Source organism: Polyodon spathula, chromosome 2 (genome assembly GCF_017654505.1).
Source record: "Polyodon spathula isolate WHYD16114869_AA chromosome 2, ASM1765450v1, whole genome shotgun sequence".
Taxonomy (NCBI): Eukaryota; Metazoa; Chordata; class Actinopteri; order Acipenseriformes; family Polyodontidae; genus Polyodon; species Polyodon spathula.
The window spans coordinates 6,181,262-6,200,935 of NC_054535.1; the positions used below are offsets into that span (position 1 = coordinate 6,181,262).

The 19,674-nt window shown below is 39.0% G+C and overlaps 1 protein-coding gene across 6 annotated transcripts in view; it reads left to right on the plus strand.

Moving 5' to 3' along the window:
• The first annotated feature begins 727 nt into the window (after positions 1 to 727).
• The window catches only part of LOC121329510 (LIM and calponin homology domains-containing protein 1-like), a 125,810-nt gene continuing 106,863 nt past the window's right edge, over positions 728 to 19,674 (plus strand). For all 6 annotated transcript variants that reach the window (XM_041275104.1, XM_041275120.1, XM_041275111.1 and 3 more), the window contains exon 1: positions 728 to 1,076. In XM_041275104.1, coding sequence (XP_041131038.1) covers positions 996 to 1,076 — 81 coding nt within the window. In that variant the 5' untranslated portion in view covers positions 728 to 995. The remainder of the gene's footprint in view (positions 1,077 to 19,674) is intronic.

A 19,674-nucleotide genomic window follows, 5' to 3' on the forward strand; every position in this document is an offset into this window, starting at 1 on the left:
ACAAACCATTTTTTTTTTTTTTACTGTTTATCGTCAGAATACCTTGGCACTTTTATATAGGGCATGTTCTGCCATAGATAACCATTCTGTGCACTTTGTTTAAGCAGAACATACCTGTACAATTATATTTATTTAGGGCATTAAGAGCCGGGCACCCTGCCCCGTGGAGACTCCGTGACATTATAATTCTAATTCTAAAAGCTCATGAAGCAAAACAAAAATAGAAAAAAAAGGCGACCGACTGTTTTCCAACTAAAATGACTTGCCACAGGCTGCACTGTTACTGGTACCCAGGCTGCAGAACAGCTGGCTGTCGCATTGGAGAAGGGGTGTGTGCTCTAATTACAGCAACACAATGTTACTGAAACCTAAAGAGTAACGAATGCCTGAGCCTTAAAGAATAAGAAACTGCAAAAAACATTACGAAAGTATGCAAAATGTAGAATATATATATATATACATATATATGTGTGTGTGTGTGTGTGTGTGTGTGTGTAATTATACCAGAAACACATTAGGCAATATTCATCCAATATAATGTTTTTAATGTATTGTTGTTTAAATGCAGACAGTTCACCTATTGTTCCATTAAAATTAATTTCATCGCGCGTGCATTTATCAATGCAAAGGGCATGTGATAACTGATGGCAGAGGGGGAGGTACGCTGCGCATTTGTATTGGCTAAAGCCAAGCTCCATTTGTCTGTTTATTTTTAGTCATTGGTTAAGCTCACATTGCAGAGCGAGCGCGCATCTCATTCCCAGCAACTGAGGCTGAAAGGGGAGTAGTGCAGAGCAGGATCTGCGGCAGCAACCAAAGCTAGCTAGCCAGTAAACGAGTGCTTGACATCACCGTAACTAGTAGTAAATCAAACGAAAATCACAATAACTTTATTTTGAAATCCGTTTGTGTGTGTGGTGATTTCCCCCCCCCCCCCCGCAAGATCTGAATTCATCATTTTAAACAAGCCAGGCTGCGGTTTCAGGTGTTTGCAAATGGCCAGCCCCGGGTTAGAAGCAGAAGGAAACCAGCTCCAGCACCGGGACGCGTCTCACGAGGCTCGGAAATGGATCGAGGTAGGTTTTAATTTTGAGTTAAGATGGGTGAAGGTAAGGTTGATATCCGTGTCTTCTTTCTAGAAAGCTTAATTGCGTACACCTGTGTACTTCGTGTTCTTGCTGAACAGCAGCGCAAATGGAAATATGAGAGAAATGGTCACATGTTGTAAATGAAGTCAAAGTTGTCATTTTGTTTTGCATGTTGTGTTAACTCTGTGCCAATGAAAACAGAAGCAACAATCTCTGTGTAGTGTGCTGCGCTTCACTTGCTAGGATTGACAATCGAAATGATATACCTATCTGAACTGTCTATTTTTTATTGTGTTAAACTTAGTTTGAGGACCCTGGCCAAATGATTAAAAACATCTTTTGAAACTGTTGACTGTATTTAACTGTTTATATTATAGTTGCCAAAATGTCTGAGTTTTTGTTATATTCAAATCAGTTAATGTGTCTGATACTTGATTCTAGTTTATTCAAATAAATAAAAAAAATAAATTTTTCCAATGTTGTTCAAAGGGGCACATCTAGTCATTAGACTGGCCTTGTCTGAGGGGGTTATTTTCACATTTCATGCATGCTCGACAATGAAAGAAGATTTATGGTTACTACAGTTACTCGCTTTTCGTTCGCCTAATCCATTCCATTAAATGTTTTTGTATACGGTAGTTTAACAGATGCCAATCTAAACTGTCATTTAAGCGAGACAAGGGGGGAAAAGGTATGATACATCCATACATAAGTGCACTGTACTGACGGAGAGCGGGATTATTGTTTGTTTGATAAGTGCCCGTTTTTTTATTTATTTATTTATTTTCGCTCTTATTTGAAAGGCTACATAGCTTTCCATAACACGCCCATGTGCGAGGAAACTCACTCTCCCATTGATCATAATGCAGAACACAGGCGCAAGCTGAGAAGCATTACACTGAGATACAACTGCTCTGTTGAATGATGCCGTCCTTGTTTAGCACATAAAACACTGCACGCTCTGGTATTTATTTGTCTGTAATTAGCCTTTTTTCCCCTTAGGATAATTAAAAATGATTACTATTACACTGTCGTTTCTTTTCCTTGTGCAACCCTATTTCAACTGGAAAATTCATTTTAACTACTAATCTTTGTTTGACCTTTTTAATTGATGATTTAATCCGGTCACCTGTGCAGTGTTAAAGTATATTTTCCCTAAACATCCAAAGCCATTACATTTTACTCAAGTAAGTTGTTTAAATAATAATACAAGTATATCTTCAAACTGGTGTAGTACTGGACATGCATTAAAAAAAAAAAAAATCGTGCTACAGCTGACCATTGTCAAGGGAGAGGAAAAGTAGGTGAGAATATTCACACTTACTTATAATTCCCTTCACTGAACACAGTAAAGAGAACTCAGCTGAGTCAAGAGAGAGCAGGCATGCAGTACCATGTACTTTCTCCTGCCCAGATAGCAACCATCTGACATGGAGACTTGTGTGGTAGCGAATTAATAAGTCAAGGACTATTATTATCTAGAAATAAACAGAATAATGAAAAATAGTTTGGACGCTGTGCTGTTGCAGTCATGTGTTCATTTAGTGAGGAGGAGCGATTTGGAAAGATAACATGGATATAGATTAGGGTTAAGAGAACCTGATGACAGTCATCTCTGTGCTAAAGCTTAGCGAACATTTAAACACCTAAAAACACTTGTGGAGATACCCTGTAGATGTTTGACATGATAACTACTGCAGACGCCGACACAGGGATGCACAGTGTCATGACCAAACTCCTGTTGTGACCAGAAAGGATTATGTATGTTGTGCTAGGGGTGAGCCTGACATGGGTGAACTCTGTAGGGGTGGCCGAAACAGAAGAGACAAGGATCGGCACTGCATATGTCGTTATAATGGCAAGGTGATGCAGTTTAGACAGATAGCTTTGGTTCCTGGCTTTAAATGCATAAATAAAATATGTGTTAAAGACCAAGTTTAGCCTGGAAAACAAGAATAGCAACTTAAAGTAAACAATAGGGTTAAGACCAGTGAAGAAATTATGGTTAAACCCTGATGGATGAGGATCCAGTTACTGTAGACCGGTTGTATTCATTTAAAACCATTTAAATGAATACAACAGTTAACCATATTTACTGGTTAACATAAGGGTTCTGCCTAATATATATTATTTCCTTTATTGAAAATCATGCTTAGTCATCTCTACAATCATCTACTTGTGCAGTAAGTAATGAGTGTTATTGAGTCAACTGTTACTTTGAATAACAACTGAGAGGCTGTTTGCTTAAATGCCTTTAGTACATGATTGGAGAATAGCCTATATTTTCACTGTGAAACAACCATGAGTCTCTGGATAATGCACCGTGTTGTTTACTGGTGGGAAAACAGAGGTGGGGTGGGGAATTGGGTTCATGTGGTTTAGTCTGTTCTACTTGATGGTCATACATTACTGGAGGCAAACACGTAACAATTTACCTTTGTTATTAAGAACTTGAGCAGGGCTGCTTACCTACCTGCTTTAGTTCCACTCTGCAGGCTTCGGGTTTGGGTCTCAGCCAAGAAGCATAGTCATTGGGAGCTGGATTTGCATTGACACACATTCTGTGATTGTATTGCATGAATTCGTCTGAGATTTTAATGGAACCTGTTAATTGCTTAACGAGTTTAATTCTGACCACTTTCAAATGATTTTTTGTGATCGACTCCATTAAACACTGTGCTTGGCTGAGTGGAGGGAGGTAAATGGTGCAGTGAGCATGCACGCTGGGTGTCAATCATATGCTACAACCTGCTTTTAATTACTAAAGATATCCGTTAAGGACCGGCAATCGGGGTTCATGTCAAACTTGCAGATAGCAAATCAGAAAGACTTGTAGTTATCTAGTCCTGTCAGTAACTCAAAACTAACACCTTCCTCTGAAAAGTGACTGATTATATTATGATATACCTTTACACCTTTCATTAAAGTCATGTGGGTAGCTGTTGTTTTTTTTTTTTTTTCACAGCTAACAAAATCATGTTTGTTGAAAAAATATGTCACAAACCTATGGCATTGATTTTATTAAATGCAATTAAGATCCTGCAGTTTCAGTGTAGTAAGTGCTCTCAAAACATGACTTGGCTAGTAATGTCTCAAAACGCTCCTCCGTGATTGGATACAGTATGCAATAAGCGTACTGTAGAAGTGGAACATTTTCCTTTCAAGCACAGGTGCTGCTTGTGAAAAGTGGCAGCTGCCATTGAATTGCTTTTTCTTAAGCATCAATTGAATAAATGTGCTCTTACCACTGGACATGTTTGGTCTGTGCTGTACGTTTCTCTAATATTTTTTACTTGCGTTATTAATTGACTTGTCAAATAGTTTATGGTCAGCCTTGCCCTCCTCAGAATTGTAGCTTTACGGTGCTAACCAAAAGGCATGCGTGGTAGTGCTGCATTTCAACCAGCTGGCCACCAAAATCCACAGGCTTTACAAAAGCTGAATGTTGGTCAGTTGAAATCTGTCCCACTCAAAAATACTAATGAAGTCCACCTTTACATTTACTTTAATGGTCAAGCAGCATATAAGGTTGTCTGTTCTACAGATTCAGGTTAACATCAAGTACTTTAGAGTAGCCAAACCAGGACTGAGCAGAACAGACTCTCTTCCAAGCCTAGTTCTGATTGTAGTTTAAAAGATTTATCTGAAGTTAAGAAGGCTGGTTGAAGAAAACAAGTGAGAGCTGTATGCACTGCATTCACTAGGAGAGTGAAACTGAAGAGTAACGTTTAGAAATCCAAGCTGTCATTTACAGTAGATGTAGATGACTGACTTCCTCGCAATGCATAACATGAGGACTCTTGAAGTGGGGGAGAGTTTGTGTGATCTCCTTTGGTGTGCATGACTGTGAAAGACCATGGAAAGGGATTGCAAGAGATAGGCGTGCTTTTTTATGATGTGGAGATTGTGTATTGTAGGGTTTTTATATAAAGTAGTGGTACATTGATAACCACAGTGTAGTGTGAGGTTTTGTTGGAAAGCAAACTGGATGGGTAAGTGTGCAGCTGTCTTGTTTTTCGTTAGTGTTTCCTTGTGGCTTCCTCACATTTCCCCTGTATAAATATCAAAACAATACTCTATTGCAATGTGTCCACCTGTTAGTTTTTGAGCTGGAACTTTGGTGACATTTGGAATAAAAATCAAACATCTAGTACTGATGTTTTGTAGATCATGTTATCTTCCCAAACCACTATAAGAAGCAGGCTGTTCATTGACTTGTTGAGGGGGGTGATTAGTGTATTACTTCTCCCCATTATTACAATTAGTTAATGGTAATGCAGAGCTGTGTGAAACAAACTCAATGTATATCATTTGCTCCTGTCCTGAAATTGTGTACTAGTCTTCTATTGACCGTAGTTTTAAAGTGTGAACTCATAAGTTAAAGACTCTTGTGTTTTATTTATTTTTTGTTTGATACTCCAGGATCTGCAAGACCTGTTCTTTAAGCCAACAATGGTAGAACATTTACAGACAAGATCACTGTCATGTACTCTATATCAAACCGTATTTATAAAAACAGATTTTGAAAAACCATGCTTTAAATGAGTCACAGCTTTGTGAATAGAGTTCATAAATATATTGCTTCTCTTTGGTGTCCTACTTTTGTCATTAAAAATAGTGACCAGTTACCAACCCTTGATGATTGCATTTTTGTTATGCTAGAGACAATATAATCAGACTCCTGTAAACTGTACTTGGTTTAGTAAAATATGACAGAATAGTATTCATCTTTATGTAGCACCTTTCATAGTGGACCACCATCACAGAGCGCTTTATAAGATACGAGACTAAGGTGTGTGAACTATGCATCAGCTGCAGAGTCACTTACAACAACGTCTCAACCCAAAGACGGAGCACAAGGAGGTTTAGTGACTTGCTCGGGGTCACACAGTGCGTCAGTGGCTGAGCCGAGATTTGAACGGGGGACCTCCTGGTTACAAGTCTGTTTTTTTTAATCACTGGACCACACAGCCTCCTAAATGTTGTATAATGTTGTATATTGCTGTATACATGTACAGGCAAACTGTGTATTTGTCTTTAGTCCTGACCTGCAGGTCAGTGCTAATAACAAGTGCAGCAGAATTGTTTGTGCTGCAGTAATTGCAATTATTACAATTATACTAAAATAACATAAATAGCTCCACACATTAACCTGTTTATTCTAGCAAACAGTAATTGCAGGTACAAATATGGAAACTGAGTAAGCTTAGAAAGGTGTGTAATTAATCAATTATATGGTAATTACAATTATGCAGGTGTGCCAAGGTTCAAGGATTGAGAACGTGGTAGCAGGGCAGGGGGTGGTGTGCCTGCAGAAGCAGAGCTATGTGACTCAAGAACCACAGGGTGAGAGGTTCACAAGCATCATGTAGCAGTATTATTAGTACTGCATGCTAATGCCTGATAAACATTGCAAATGCTTCCCAGCTGTAAATACAGTATGAAACTCCGGGCTCTGTCGTTCTATAGGGTTACATGAGATGATTCGGAAACTGAAGAAATTATAATAAGTGCATGTATATGCACGTATATGTGCTTGTAATGTTCCAGACAATTTTTGGTTTGTTTTAAAGATTTAAATCATAGTTTTTGTTTTCTAGATTTAAGATTTAAATATTGATATGAAATATATAATATATATTATATATATATATATATATATATATATATATATATATATATATATATATATATATATATATATATAAGGATTTAGCTAATGGTATGAAATTGTACTGAAAGACAATTACAAGTAATACAAAGTATTAACAATGCTATTTACTGCAAATGTTTCACAATGCCAGCTAATGTTTCTCATTCATTATACACACACACACTGCTGTGCAACAGTATTAGACATGTACTCAAAGCCTCCACGAGTGTTTTCTACTATTATAACAACCTTGACTTGCATAAAGAAGGAAAAACATTGAGTGAAATAGCTTGCATCACTTGATTTAAGGTGTGGTATTCGAAGCATAATCAACAAGTGCATAGAAACATCATCTGTAATTGACAAACCCAGGACTGGAAGACCCAAAAAGCTGTCTAACAAGGAGGCGCAGTACTTAAAGATAATATCCTCAAGAAATAGTAAGAAGACAAGTGTTGAATTGACAGCAGAACTGGCAGAAGGCACAAGTGTCATTGTCCATCAAATCAACAGTACGAAGCAACTTTGACCATTGTTCCATAGTCCAATTTCTGTGTTCTTGTGCATATTTTAGCCTTTTAGTCTTGTTCCCCTTTCTTAACAGAGGTATTCTTACTGCAACACATCCTTTACGTCTGTATTTTAAGATGACCTTCGTACTGTTGATTGGTTGATGGACAGCAACACCTGTGCCTTCTGCCAGTTCTGTTGTCAATTCAACACAGTCGTTGATTAAATCCAGCAAATGGGACATTTTACCCAGCTGTTGAGCAAGGATATTGGGAACTGAGCAGGTGGATAGGTATATTGTTATCATTGAAATCTACTTCTGGTGTTGGTAAGGCCAGCTTTTTCCTTTTACTATGTTAGAAAAAAAGCAACTGCATTGCAGTTGCTGCTACACATTTCTCTAATACACATTCCTGTTAGCCTTTTTTTCATGCCAAAGAATCTAAATTGAGACCAAAGGGAAAATTACATCTCTGATGAACTTCAGCCTGTAGTTATTTTTCATTTCAGTAAATAAAAGGGATTTGTGGTGTCGGTGATGTAAGAACCAGATTTCTAATGCAGTCCTTCAAGTCGCCCACAACTAGTGAATTTAGGAGTTGCAGCATTTATTTTTGACTGCACCAGCTCACCATATTCTGTGTCTGCCATGAATGCCTGAAATGCAGTGATCGCATAGATCAAATGCAGGACCTGATTGATGTTTGACAGTTTACATATATCCCAGTAGATCACCAGTAACACTAAAAGTTTACTTTAGTGTTACTGGTGAGTACAGTACACCTGGAGCGTATTTTATACAAATCCCAACAGTATATGAGAATATATGTAATCCTAGTGGGAAGACACCAAAGTAAGAAAAGGACTTTGAAACCGTTTTAGTTCGACCATGGAATTGACATTAGAAAAAAAGATGGGTGGGGAGTGGTGAGGAAATGCAGACTACCTGAGGATAAGGACGAATGAAAAGCCTATCGGACTGCGTGTTTACATTTCATTGACAGATCAAAATCCCTTTAAACCAAGAAATAAAGAAAGCCTTTAAGTATATTTTTACTTCATCGGGGTGATGAAGTATAGCTGAAATCCCTTGAAGCTGTGTATGCCCTGTACAGCGTGCGTCTTTATCCAGCTCCGAGGGGACGGTGCGCTGCCCAAGCATTCGGGACATTTCTAAAAGTGGAGGTAGCGGCTGTTCCCTGGGGATTCCTGGCATTCTAAATGGTTCAGATTGGCACCTCACAGATGGGCAGTTCACAACACCCCTGCCCCTGGCTAGGAAGAGGGGGTTAAAAATAAAGCTCACTTGGGGCTGAGATGGAAGACTTCTGCTGCTGCTAAAATGGTCCATTTATCAGATTATTTTACATCCCACCAGAAGAGCGACAGCTCAGCTGTATTGTCAATGCCGGCTGAAACTTCAGAGTAATAACTGTGTGGAACATTGAGGGACTTGCAGGACTGCCTCCTCAACTCTCGGGTCCATTTGTAGCTGGTAATCTAGCAACCAGCAAATGCAACAGTGGTTTCAGGGTGAACACCAAGTTTATCTGTTGCTTGCTGTGTCATTCCTGAATCGGACTGATGTCTGACTCGCTGTTATTTAAATAACAGACTGTCTGGTCTCTATTTCATGTGTCGCTGTGTTATATGGACAAAGTGGGTTAAGCATTACCATGGCTTGATTTATAATTAACATATGCGGTTCTTTTGTATGGTAAAGGAATAAACTATGAAGCTAAATGAGTGTGGTGCACTTTTGCTTGAGATAACAAGCAGGCCAAAGTTGGAAGACCTTGGCTTGGAGCAGGGATATACCGGGTCAGCAGGTTGAGGAGGTACTCGGGACCTGTGTGATGAAGGGCATTGCAGGTGAGCAGGAGAGTTTTGAACATAATCCTGAACTTTACAGGTAGCCAGTGCAGCTGGGTGAGACTGGGTGATGTGTTCACATTTTTTACATCTGGTAAGGATCTTGGCGGGGGTATTCTGAACTGTCTGCAGTCAGTTGTAGTATTGGCCTTCCCTGCATTCTGTCTCTCTCTTTTAAATTTTTGTAGTTAATTACATCTTTTATTTTTTTTCATCAAATCATTAAAGAAAATGGCACATACTGTAGATAAAGCCAGCCAGATGATGGTGCACTTTGTATACAGTACTGTATTTATTCAGTTTGGATGACCAGTAGTCCAGTTCAGCTGCAGAGGCTCGGTCCATCTAGCCTCCCACTGAGGTTTGCTTTTTCTACCTGGAGAGGCCTACCTTTCCATTGGGAAGAGGCTGTTGATACTTGGTTAGAAGGGATGAATGGAGTCTTGAGAACAGTATATATCCATATAGATTCAATAAGGGACTGCGCTCCTAGGCAAGTGAGGTTGACAGAAAGGCAGAAGCAGGGGAACATGCTGTGTGGTCTAATGTTGAGAGCAAATGATGAAGAGACAGTCCTGGGTTTCAATCCCAGTTCATCTTCTGACAAACTGCTTTGATTTATTAATGTCTTTAAGCAAATGTTCAATTTGCATAGTGTTTTGTAAAAGAGAGCTGTTCATAATGTAACAAACAACTTCACTTCAATGTGCATTATCGGCTTTTAAAAAAGTTTGATTTTATTTGCTATCTGTCATCTTAATGCAATCTGTATGATTTTTTTCCCCACCTGCCCAAATAAAAGTAAAATAAGAAAACAAATAAACTGAGCCACCAAAATGTGATTTTTTTTATTAGTAGTATTATTATTGTCATACACTGCTGGGAATATATGTAGTCACATTTCCTATTCTGGTTATGCTACAGGTTAATTCATAAATAAAAATACCAAAAAATCGAATTCTGTTGTTCTTTTGCTTAAATTCCAATGTGTGGTCCTTCCAAAATGAAAACCCCGTGGCTATGGAATATACTTTTATTAAAACAGTACAGTGTGTCAATCTATAGACTTAATTTATCTAATGACCTTTTACCACATAAAACACCCACAAGCTATAGACATTAACTTCAAATGAGGTTTAGCTGCAAAACTTCACAGTATTTTCATTTCAGACTTGTTCCAAGTCCTAGCAACCATGAAAAGGTAAAAGTATTCAGGAATAATTTGAAAGCTGAGAGTTAATATACATTATATTTGTGATGCATGTTTTTTTTTTTTTTAGTAACCTGCTGCTTAGACATATTCAGTTATTGGAACTTGTTTTGATCTGTTTTGCGTTTTTTTTTTTTTTATAAACAAACAAACAAAAACAAAAACATTTGAAACCAGACAACAAATTTGGCAACTTAACTGGAGTTGACGCTGAAAGCTGGCTACTTCCAAGTGGAACAATCGATGCTCTTGGACCACTTCACTTGAATCCGGTTGAAAGTCCTAATTGATTCCAGCGCATCATGGACTTTAGCATTGTGAGGTTTAAGTATGTTTGCTAAAAACAGTTCATGGCCCAATATGAATATACAGTGCCTTGCAAAAGTATTCAGACCCTCTTGCAGTTTTCACATTTTGTTACTTTAAAGGTTGCAGTCATGACACTTTGAAGCAGGAATTAATATGTGTTATAAACACAACCTACTCCACGCATTCAAACCAAAAAGAAAGAAATAGATAATTAATATGAAATAAAAATGGTAAAGTCATGATTGCATAAGTATTCAAACCCTTTGCTGTGGCAAACCCACATTAATTCAGGTGCACAAAATGACCTTTACGAGCCACACAATTAGTTGAATGGCCTCTATGTGCAATATTATTGGTTCTTATGATTTCGAAATAAAAACACCTGTCTCTGTGAGGTTCCTTGGTCTGGTAGTGAATTTCAAGCAAATAATCAACCGTGACGACGAAGGAGTTTTCAAAGCAAGGCAGGGATAAAGTCATTGAAAACCACAGATCAGGAGAATGATAATTTTTTGTACCTTAGTCTCTGAATATCCCTGTGAGCACAGCCTACTCAATCATCAAGAAATGGAAGGTGCATTGTACCACCCAGACACTGCGTAGATCAGGCTGTCCCTCCAAACTGAGCAGCCAAGCAAGGTGTAAACTGGTGAGGGATGCCACTGTGAGGCCAACGACAACTTTGAAAGAGCTACAGAGTTCAGTGGCTGAGATGGGAGAAAATGTGCATCAGTCACCAATATCTAGAACACTTCACAAAAGTAGCCTGTATGGCAGGGTGGCTAGAAGGAAGCCATTACTAAAAAGAAGCCACCTCAAAGCCTGCATGGCGTTTGCAACAAAGCACCTGAGTGATCCTGCAAAAATGTTGCAAAAGGTGTTGTCGTCAGACGAGACCAAATTGGAACTTTTTGGTCTAAATGCCAAGCGTTACGCTTGGCGCAGACCCAACACAGCACATCTCCCAGTCAACAGAGAATATGTTGCAAGACTTAAACTGCTGTCCATAAGCGATCCCCAAGCAACTTGAGAGAGCTTGAGCAAATCTGCAAAGAAGAATGGGCACAAGTTGCACCAAGCCAGTGTGCAAGGTTAGTAGAGACTTACTCAAAAAAACTTGTGGCTGTATTTGCAGCCAAAGGTGCTTCCACCAAATATTGAGATGATGGGTCTGAATACTTATGCAATCAACATATTTCATTTGTTTCATTTGATGACATTTACTGTAACTTATCTTACCTTTAGAAGTCTTCAGTTTGAGCATTCAAGTTTTGAATAAAATGTGTGTGCATCTGTCACAAAGACGGCTGTAGTGGGTGATGTCAGACCCGGAACAGTATCGCAGGACAGACAGAGAGACGTGGATGTTTGGTGAAGCTGAGCTGTGCTCAGCATTTAATAAACAAAATAAAAGATTTAAACAGAAAAACAGCACACCAAAACAGGACATGGCACTTGAGGCCAAAATAAACAGACCAACAAAACTAATTAACACTAAAAGAAACAAACACTAACAAACAGACAAACATGGTGAGTGAAATTATGATTTACTTAAGTTTTCTTTTTCTCCTCTCCACACCCGTTCTCCACTCACCGAACACACAACCCCGAGTGAGTGAAAACATGCTGTTTTTATGCAGCTGTACTGAGACTCGATTGCTAATCAGTCATTCAATTGGAGTCTCGGTACAACTGCATGTGAATTAAGCACAATTTCCTGTGCTGACATATTACATTTCACCTGCACGTGAAGTGCTGTGCAATCCTCTTGCCTAAATACAAATATATATTTTAAACACTTGTGCTTGTAACCCCTATTTATATCCTGTCTATTTTATACATAAACACCAACACTACATACAACATACAACATAAAATACTAATAAACATAAAGGGACGAGATTCTCCGCCACAGTATCATTTTGTAATTTCACAAAATGGGACACCATAGGAAGGGTTTGAATACTTTTGCAAGACACTGTTTGATATCTATCTATCTATCTGTCTGTCTGTCTCTCTGTCTGTCTATTATAGATAGATATATAATTACACACACTAACTTTACAACATTCACTGGCTGATCAGTGAAACTGGATAGCCTGGACTAATAAGCTCTTCACAGTATTCTTGTTTTTCTGTTTGCCACATGAGTCTGTTTTTGAACTGCATCTGTGTGGCTGTTTCCCACAGGTGCTCATATAAAGAAGACCATGTACCATGAGTGAATGAGTGAGTGAGTGAATTAATGAATGCTTTTTTTTTTGTCTGAGCTAAGTGATTTCATGCAAAGCCTGCCAATCTTTTCTTTCAAAGTAATACATTGAGAGGCAAGGAGGTTAAAGGTACAGATTCAATATGTGTCCCTGGCATGACTGATTCATTTGTTATAAATGAGATTTTTTATGTATTCTGCGATGTAAGGGGCTACTTGTGTGTTCTTTGTAGGACTGCATATTAACTGACAAACGGACTCGACTACATATCAGGTCAGATGTTCCTACAGGATCATTGAAACACCTGTTATGGCAGTGGTTTATATATTGTTGTGGTATTGGCTGCCTTACACTCTGTGCTGTTCTTAGTCCTGGATTGGTTTCTGCGAGCTGTGCTAGGTGTTTTGAGCATTTCATGGGTTGGTTATCCTTTAAGTGCTTGAGCATTCAGACTCTTAAGACATTTTCAAGGGAGCTCAGGTAAAGATGTCTTGACCTAGTAATCTCAATTTGACCAAACAAAGCTTTTTACATAAACAAAAAGAATTGGATTAAGATTAGCCATGTCAAGATGTGTTCTATACAAAGTGTTACCTGAATTTGTTCTCACAAGTTTCAATGAATGAGACCAAGTTGGTCCTAGTTGTTTTGTTTAACTTGACCATTTTTTATATCCCAGCATTACTGAGAGAGCCATCTTTCAATAGCTGATATTATGTTAGATATCTATTACATGAGTAGATGTTAAAATTTCATGCTGATTTTAGATACAGCTCTCACCAAGATAAGCACCAACTAAGACATAGCTTTTCAGTAAACTAATGCGATCCATCTGCGTTTCCATACATTTGCATTTCCTTCCATCTGATGTAGATATCCTTTTGCCTGGTGTTGATGACTAAAGTGTAATGCTGGTTCCAGGGATCAGCTTATTTTGCCTCCTTGGCGCATCAGCACACACAACGGCTGCGATGCTGGCTCCAGGGATCAACCACAGTGCGGTCTCCCCAGTGCATCGGCGTAACAACCGTCTGGATTGAGCTGAGTAGGCTACATCTCTGGGGTCTTCAAGTGGGCACCCTCTATCCTTGGTGTTTTGTCAACTAGCCCATGACACCATAAGAGGGCTCGACTGTGATTCTAGTGTCCCAGCATCACCACCGTCCGTCCCCCACTCAACTCAGCCCAGCTTACTTCCCTGTACATCAGTGTTGCTTTCTTTCTATTGTGCTTGAAATCCCCAATCTGCCCAATCTTTTTAGTGGTATTTTGGTTTGTATTCCCTGTCTTCACATACTGGGCATGTGCAGGATTTAACAACCTGGCAGACTAGATGAATCAATCGAAGCAGTGAACTCGCTAGCCACTGCCAGCACCTGCAGCATGTACACCAAGGCTTGGGAGTTTGCAAAATATATACAATTTTCTACATGAGATTACAAATCAAGTGATTCAGCTTTGACTACAGTGCCTATAGTCTACACCCCCTTGAACTTTTTTTTTCACATTTTGTTGCGTTAGTGCCTCAGAGTTTCATGCATTTAAATGATGATGATTTTTTCCAATTATCTACACACCATACTGTGGAAACACCTTTGGCAGCAATTACAGCTGTGAGTCTGTTGGGATAGGTCTCTACCAAGTTTGCACACCTAGATTTGGCAATATTTGACCATACTTCTTTACAAATCTGTTCAAGCTCTGTCAAGTTCCTTGGGGAGCGTTGATGGACAGCAATCAATTGGATTTAGGTTGGGGCTCTGACTGGGCCACTCAAGGATATTTACCTTTTTTTACCATTTACCTTCCTTAGCCACTCCAGTGTAGCTTTGGCTGTGTGCTTTGGGTAGTGCTGAAAGGTGAACTTCCATCCCAGTTTCAGCTTTCTTGCAGAGGGCAGCAGGTTTTCCTCAAGGACTTCTCTGTACTTTGCTCCATTCATTTTCCCTTCTATCCTGACAGGTGCCTTAGTCCCGACCGATAAGAAACATCACCAACGTGATGCTGCCACCTCCATGCTTCACTGCAGGGATGATGTTCTTTGGGTGATGTGCTGTGTTGGGTTTGCGCCAAACATAACGCTTTGCATTTAGGCCAAAAAGTTCCAATTTGGTCTCGTCTGACGACAACACCTTTTGCAACATTTTTGCAGGATCACTCAGGTGCTTTGTTGCAAACACCATAAAACTTTTTGCCACATAGCTGCAGAATCTCCTGAGTGTTTTTTTGCATACTTCAAACGGGATTCAAGGTGGGCTTTCTTGAGTAATGGCTTCCTTCTTGCCACCCTATCATACAGGCCAGATTTGTGGAGTGCTTGGGATATTGTTGTCACATGCACACTTTGACCAGTCTTGGCCATAAAAGCCTGTAGATATTGCAAAGTTGCCATTGGCCTCTTGGTAGCCTCTCTGATCAGTCTCATTCTTGCTCGGTCATCCAGTTTGGAGGGACGGGTTGATCTAGGCAGGGTCTTGGTAGTGCCATAAACCTTCCACTTCTTAATAATCGTCTTGACCGTGCTGCAAGGGATATTCAAGGCCTTTGATATTTTTTTATACCCATCCCCTGATCTGTGCCTTTCAACAACTTTGTTCCAGAGTTTTTCTGAAAGAGTCTTGGTGCTCATGGTTGAGTCTTTGCTTTGAAATGCACTACCCAGCAGAGGGAACCTACAGGAACTGCTGAATTTATCCTGAAATCATGTGAATCACTACACTTTAGCACAGGTGGAGGCCACTTAACTTGGTTTTGTAATTTTGAAGGCGATTGGTTTCACCTGAGCTAATTTAGGATTGCTTTTAAAGGGGGGTGGACACTTATCCAACCAAGCTATTTCAGTTTTTATTTTTAATTAATTTTCTACAAATTTCTAGAATATTTTTTTCACTTGGAAGTTGTGGGGTAGGATGTGTAGATAAATGAAAAAAAAAAAAAAATACAATTTTTTAATGCATTTTAATTCCAGGCTATAAGGCAACAAAAGGTGAACATTTTTAAAGGGGGTGTATACTTTCTATAGGCACTGTATATTCACAATGCCACTGTGCTTGGTTTGCAGCACATCTTTGGAAGGATAGTTTATCTGTAATATGAGTGTCCGTGTGCATGGCTGTCTGACCTTTTGAATTTTCAATCATTGTTCCCTGTAAGCAGACTTTACAAGCGACATGTACTGTATGTCACACCTGTTTACTGCTCATCTGATTCCCCCTCTCTGCCCTTTTGGAGTCATTCAGATTCCACATACAGGGCTTCTAAAGTTAAACCTGTGAGAGTTTTAAGAAAAAAATCTTTATATCACTGTGACGGGGGTGCAACGGTACGATATAAGCTCGGGTGCTCAGTCCTGGGGAACAGCGAAGGAGACGTGCTGTTAGATTTATTAACGTATGTGAAAAGTGTGTTGTGTTACAGAGACTGAAGACGGTGTTGCTGCGTTTTTCCCGGAAGAACGCCCAGGACCAAGGCACTGATCCCTACCCAGGACCGGGAGCCCCCTAGAGATTGGCGCAGGAGCACTATTGAAACGTCTTTTATATTTTCAACTTATATTTTACTGTGTGCGGGACTTTGTTGGATGTATCTTTTTATTTTCTCCTCCTCCTTTATCATTGTTGATATTGGTGGGGGAATTTATTTTGATTTATTTTTATTTCATTACTTTTTTTTTATTTATTATTTTTTTTGTGATTGAATTACTGGTCGGTGGCCATTTTACGGCCAGACTTAATAAAAATCCTGCTGCGGGGAGAACTAAATCAGGCCTCCTGTGTACTTTTTGCCAGTCCCATCATCACCACCATTTGACTCAGCCCACTAACCTCTTACAGTCACCAAACCAAATAACTTTTGACTGGTGCACACGTTTACAGAACTTTTGTAATTATATCCAGTTATCACAAACTGCAACCTTAGCAACATTTTGTTTAATTAAGCCTTTAAAGTTGTACAGTATTCCAGTTCTCATGCTGTTCTCTGTGTCTTGGCAGCACAGGGTGTTACGATTTTTAAGTGGCTAACATTGATGTCCTTCTAATTGATATACATCAGTAGAACCGAACAATGTATAGCTCTGTGTATTGCGTTAGTTTAGAAGCTCCCAAAAGGCAATGTGATGATGACACTATAAAAGAGGATAATTCAAATGTTTTTCCGCCCTCACGTATTTAGGAATGTTCATGGGTAAATAGCATCCCTTCAAGTGGGCTCATTAGCGAGATGACCACATTTTAACAGGAGGATACAGTATCAGCCCTTGCCTTTTGAGCCCACTGGTGGGACCATACCAGGATTCCTGCACATTAAAGCGAGGGAACCACTGTGTACAATGGTAGTTCTATAGTGGAGGCCAACTTCGAAACACAAGAGCGCAAATGCAAAGCTGGCAGGTAGGTGCAGGATTGGCTGCAACCCTGGGAAAATGTCACTGATGAATGTCCTTTGTGTGGCTGGAGAGAAATCGGAGCAGTCTTGGCGGTGTCGTATAGCACTCTGTATATTGTGCATACTGTCTAGGTGCTGTGCTTGTATACAAGGGATCATAGGCCTCTATGCCCCCTTTTAAACACCAGATTTAATATCTAAGTTTTAAAAGAAATGTTTATAATGTCTCACAAATATTACATGTTTACACTTTGTGCTGAAACAAGAGCCTCGTACTGTAATACTGGTAATATACATGTAGTACTAGATATATTTTTCTTGCAAACTGTTCTGGGATTCAAAACTCGTTTACTGAAATAAAGGAACGCATGTTGCGTTTAACTGCAGCCTGCATTTTGTCTTTTACCAGTTAACCGTTGTGATTTTATGTGTATCCGATAGCTATTTTGGTTTCATTGTTTTCTTTACTTTTGAAAGTCTATATTGAAATATACTGTTCCAGATTTGGAATCACAATGTGTATTTTATTTTTATGCTTGCTGTGTGGCATTAAATATATTGGAATGCTTTCTTGGAAAATCAAGCCCCAGGATTGTTTTGATTAAACTAAAGTACCAGCTGATCTGCTGTTGATTCTGGACTTGAGGTTAGTTTGGCAGATATCTAGTAGAACCCTGTTGTATAAATAAAGTTGTGATGTTCAAAGGTGTATCTTTTGTCATGTGTGTGCCTGGACAGCTGATTTTTATTGCAGATACTGAAATTCTGGTGGCTGGCATTTTGATAAAATTTCCCTTTGATAATCCTGGATCATAGACCTGGGTCAATTACAGTTGTAATTGTGCAATTCCCAATTACTTGCAATTACAATGTCGTTGCAATTGTCGTTGAACCTTGGCACAGCTGCGCAATTGTAATTACACCATATAATGGATCAATTACAGTTGAATTACACATGTATTTGCCATACGACCATGATTCTTGCATTTTCAAACATTTTGTTTAAAAGAAAGTTGCATTTTTTTGTAGTTGCACCTGTACGTGTATTGCTTAATTGTTTAAAACAGAGTAAACATGTTAATGTGTGTAGTTGTTTGTTACTTTTTAGTATAATTGTAATTACTGTCATTTTGTAACTGTCACTGAAATGTACGCTTGCTATATTTGATGAGAATTTTGCATGACCTCCAAGTAAGAAACGATAGACATAATGTTTTTGGGGCTGTAAACATTGAAACATGATTGAGAGAGGATCACAGCTGGCTAAATAATGTTTTTAAACCCCACGAACTAGCTTGATAAAATGGCATTAACAGGCAATGCTGCGTAAATCTGGGGAACTTGGTGATGGGAAGACTGCAGTAGCACACCAGAACACAGAGAGGAACAGACTGTCTCATCATGGCCTGCACTTCCTCGGGTGTAAGTGTTATTTCAAGTTGTATCTAAAGTAAGCCTAACCTCATTTACCAGGCATTCAGGCATGTGTAGGCAAAAATACTAATACCTGACTCAGTGTGCTATTGATATTGCTTACATACTTGATCTTTATTGCTTTATGCAAATGCTTAGTTTTAGAGATTGCTTATCTGTGTGTGGTAAAGATTTTAATTTGCGATCTTTGTATTAAACAATTACTAATGCAATGTGCATATAAATGTCATTTGTTAGACATGTGTTATGACTTTCACCTTCAGACACCTGAAAAGGAGGTTTTTGCTCGTAGCCATTTACTAGGATTGTCCTACTTTTTATCTCTCTCCCCTCAGTACTGTGAACGTGGCTCTGCTTTTGCCTATCAAGGGACCATTGTGTTATGCTGCCAAGTGACTCTTTTTAGATCTGTGCATTTATATAGACAACATTGAAGAAACACAGTTGGCAGGTTTGTTTTAAATCAGTCTGTCAAATTCAGGGCATGGCATACTGCATGCTTGTTTGACTATCTTTATTTCTTGGAAGCCAGTCACTTGTGTCGTTCAAACCCCTGAAATACCTTTTTAAGTGTATTAAATTAAGCGTTGGACATTGTCCGTGTACACCTTTTAAATTATTATATAAAAACTAGGAGTGGGCAGCGATATTAACAATTTACATCGATATCGTGCATGTGTTGATCTTTTTTTAATCTGCAGTTCTTCCAAAACACATAAATATAATCACACGCTATTGCAATAGCATAATGGGCATTAACAGATTACATGTGAAAAGCAATTTGCTTCTACATGTCGGTGGAGTAAGACCCTGTGGACTGCCAGCATTTGGTACCTAAATGCCAATCAAAGGATTAAAATGGTCGAATTATACTTCAGTGTGTGGTGTTTCCTGGCAGTATTAGCAATAACATGCATGTCTCTGCGTGCCTTCCATATCAGAATGTTCGGTCATTTCCAGCGCATATCATTTTCCAATTTCAAGTTCCAAACAAATTTC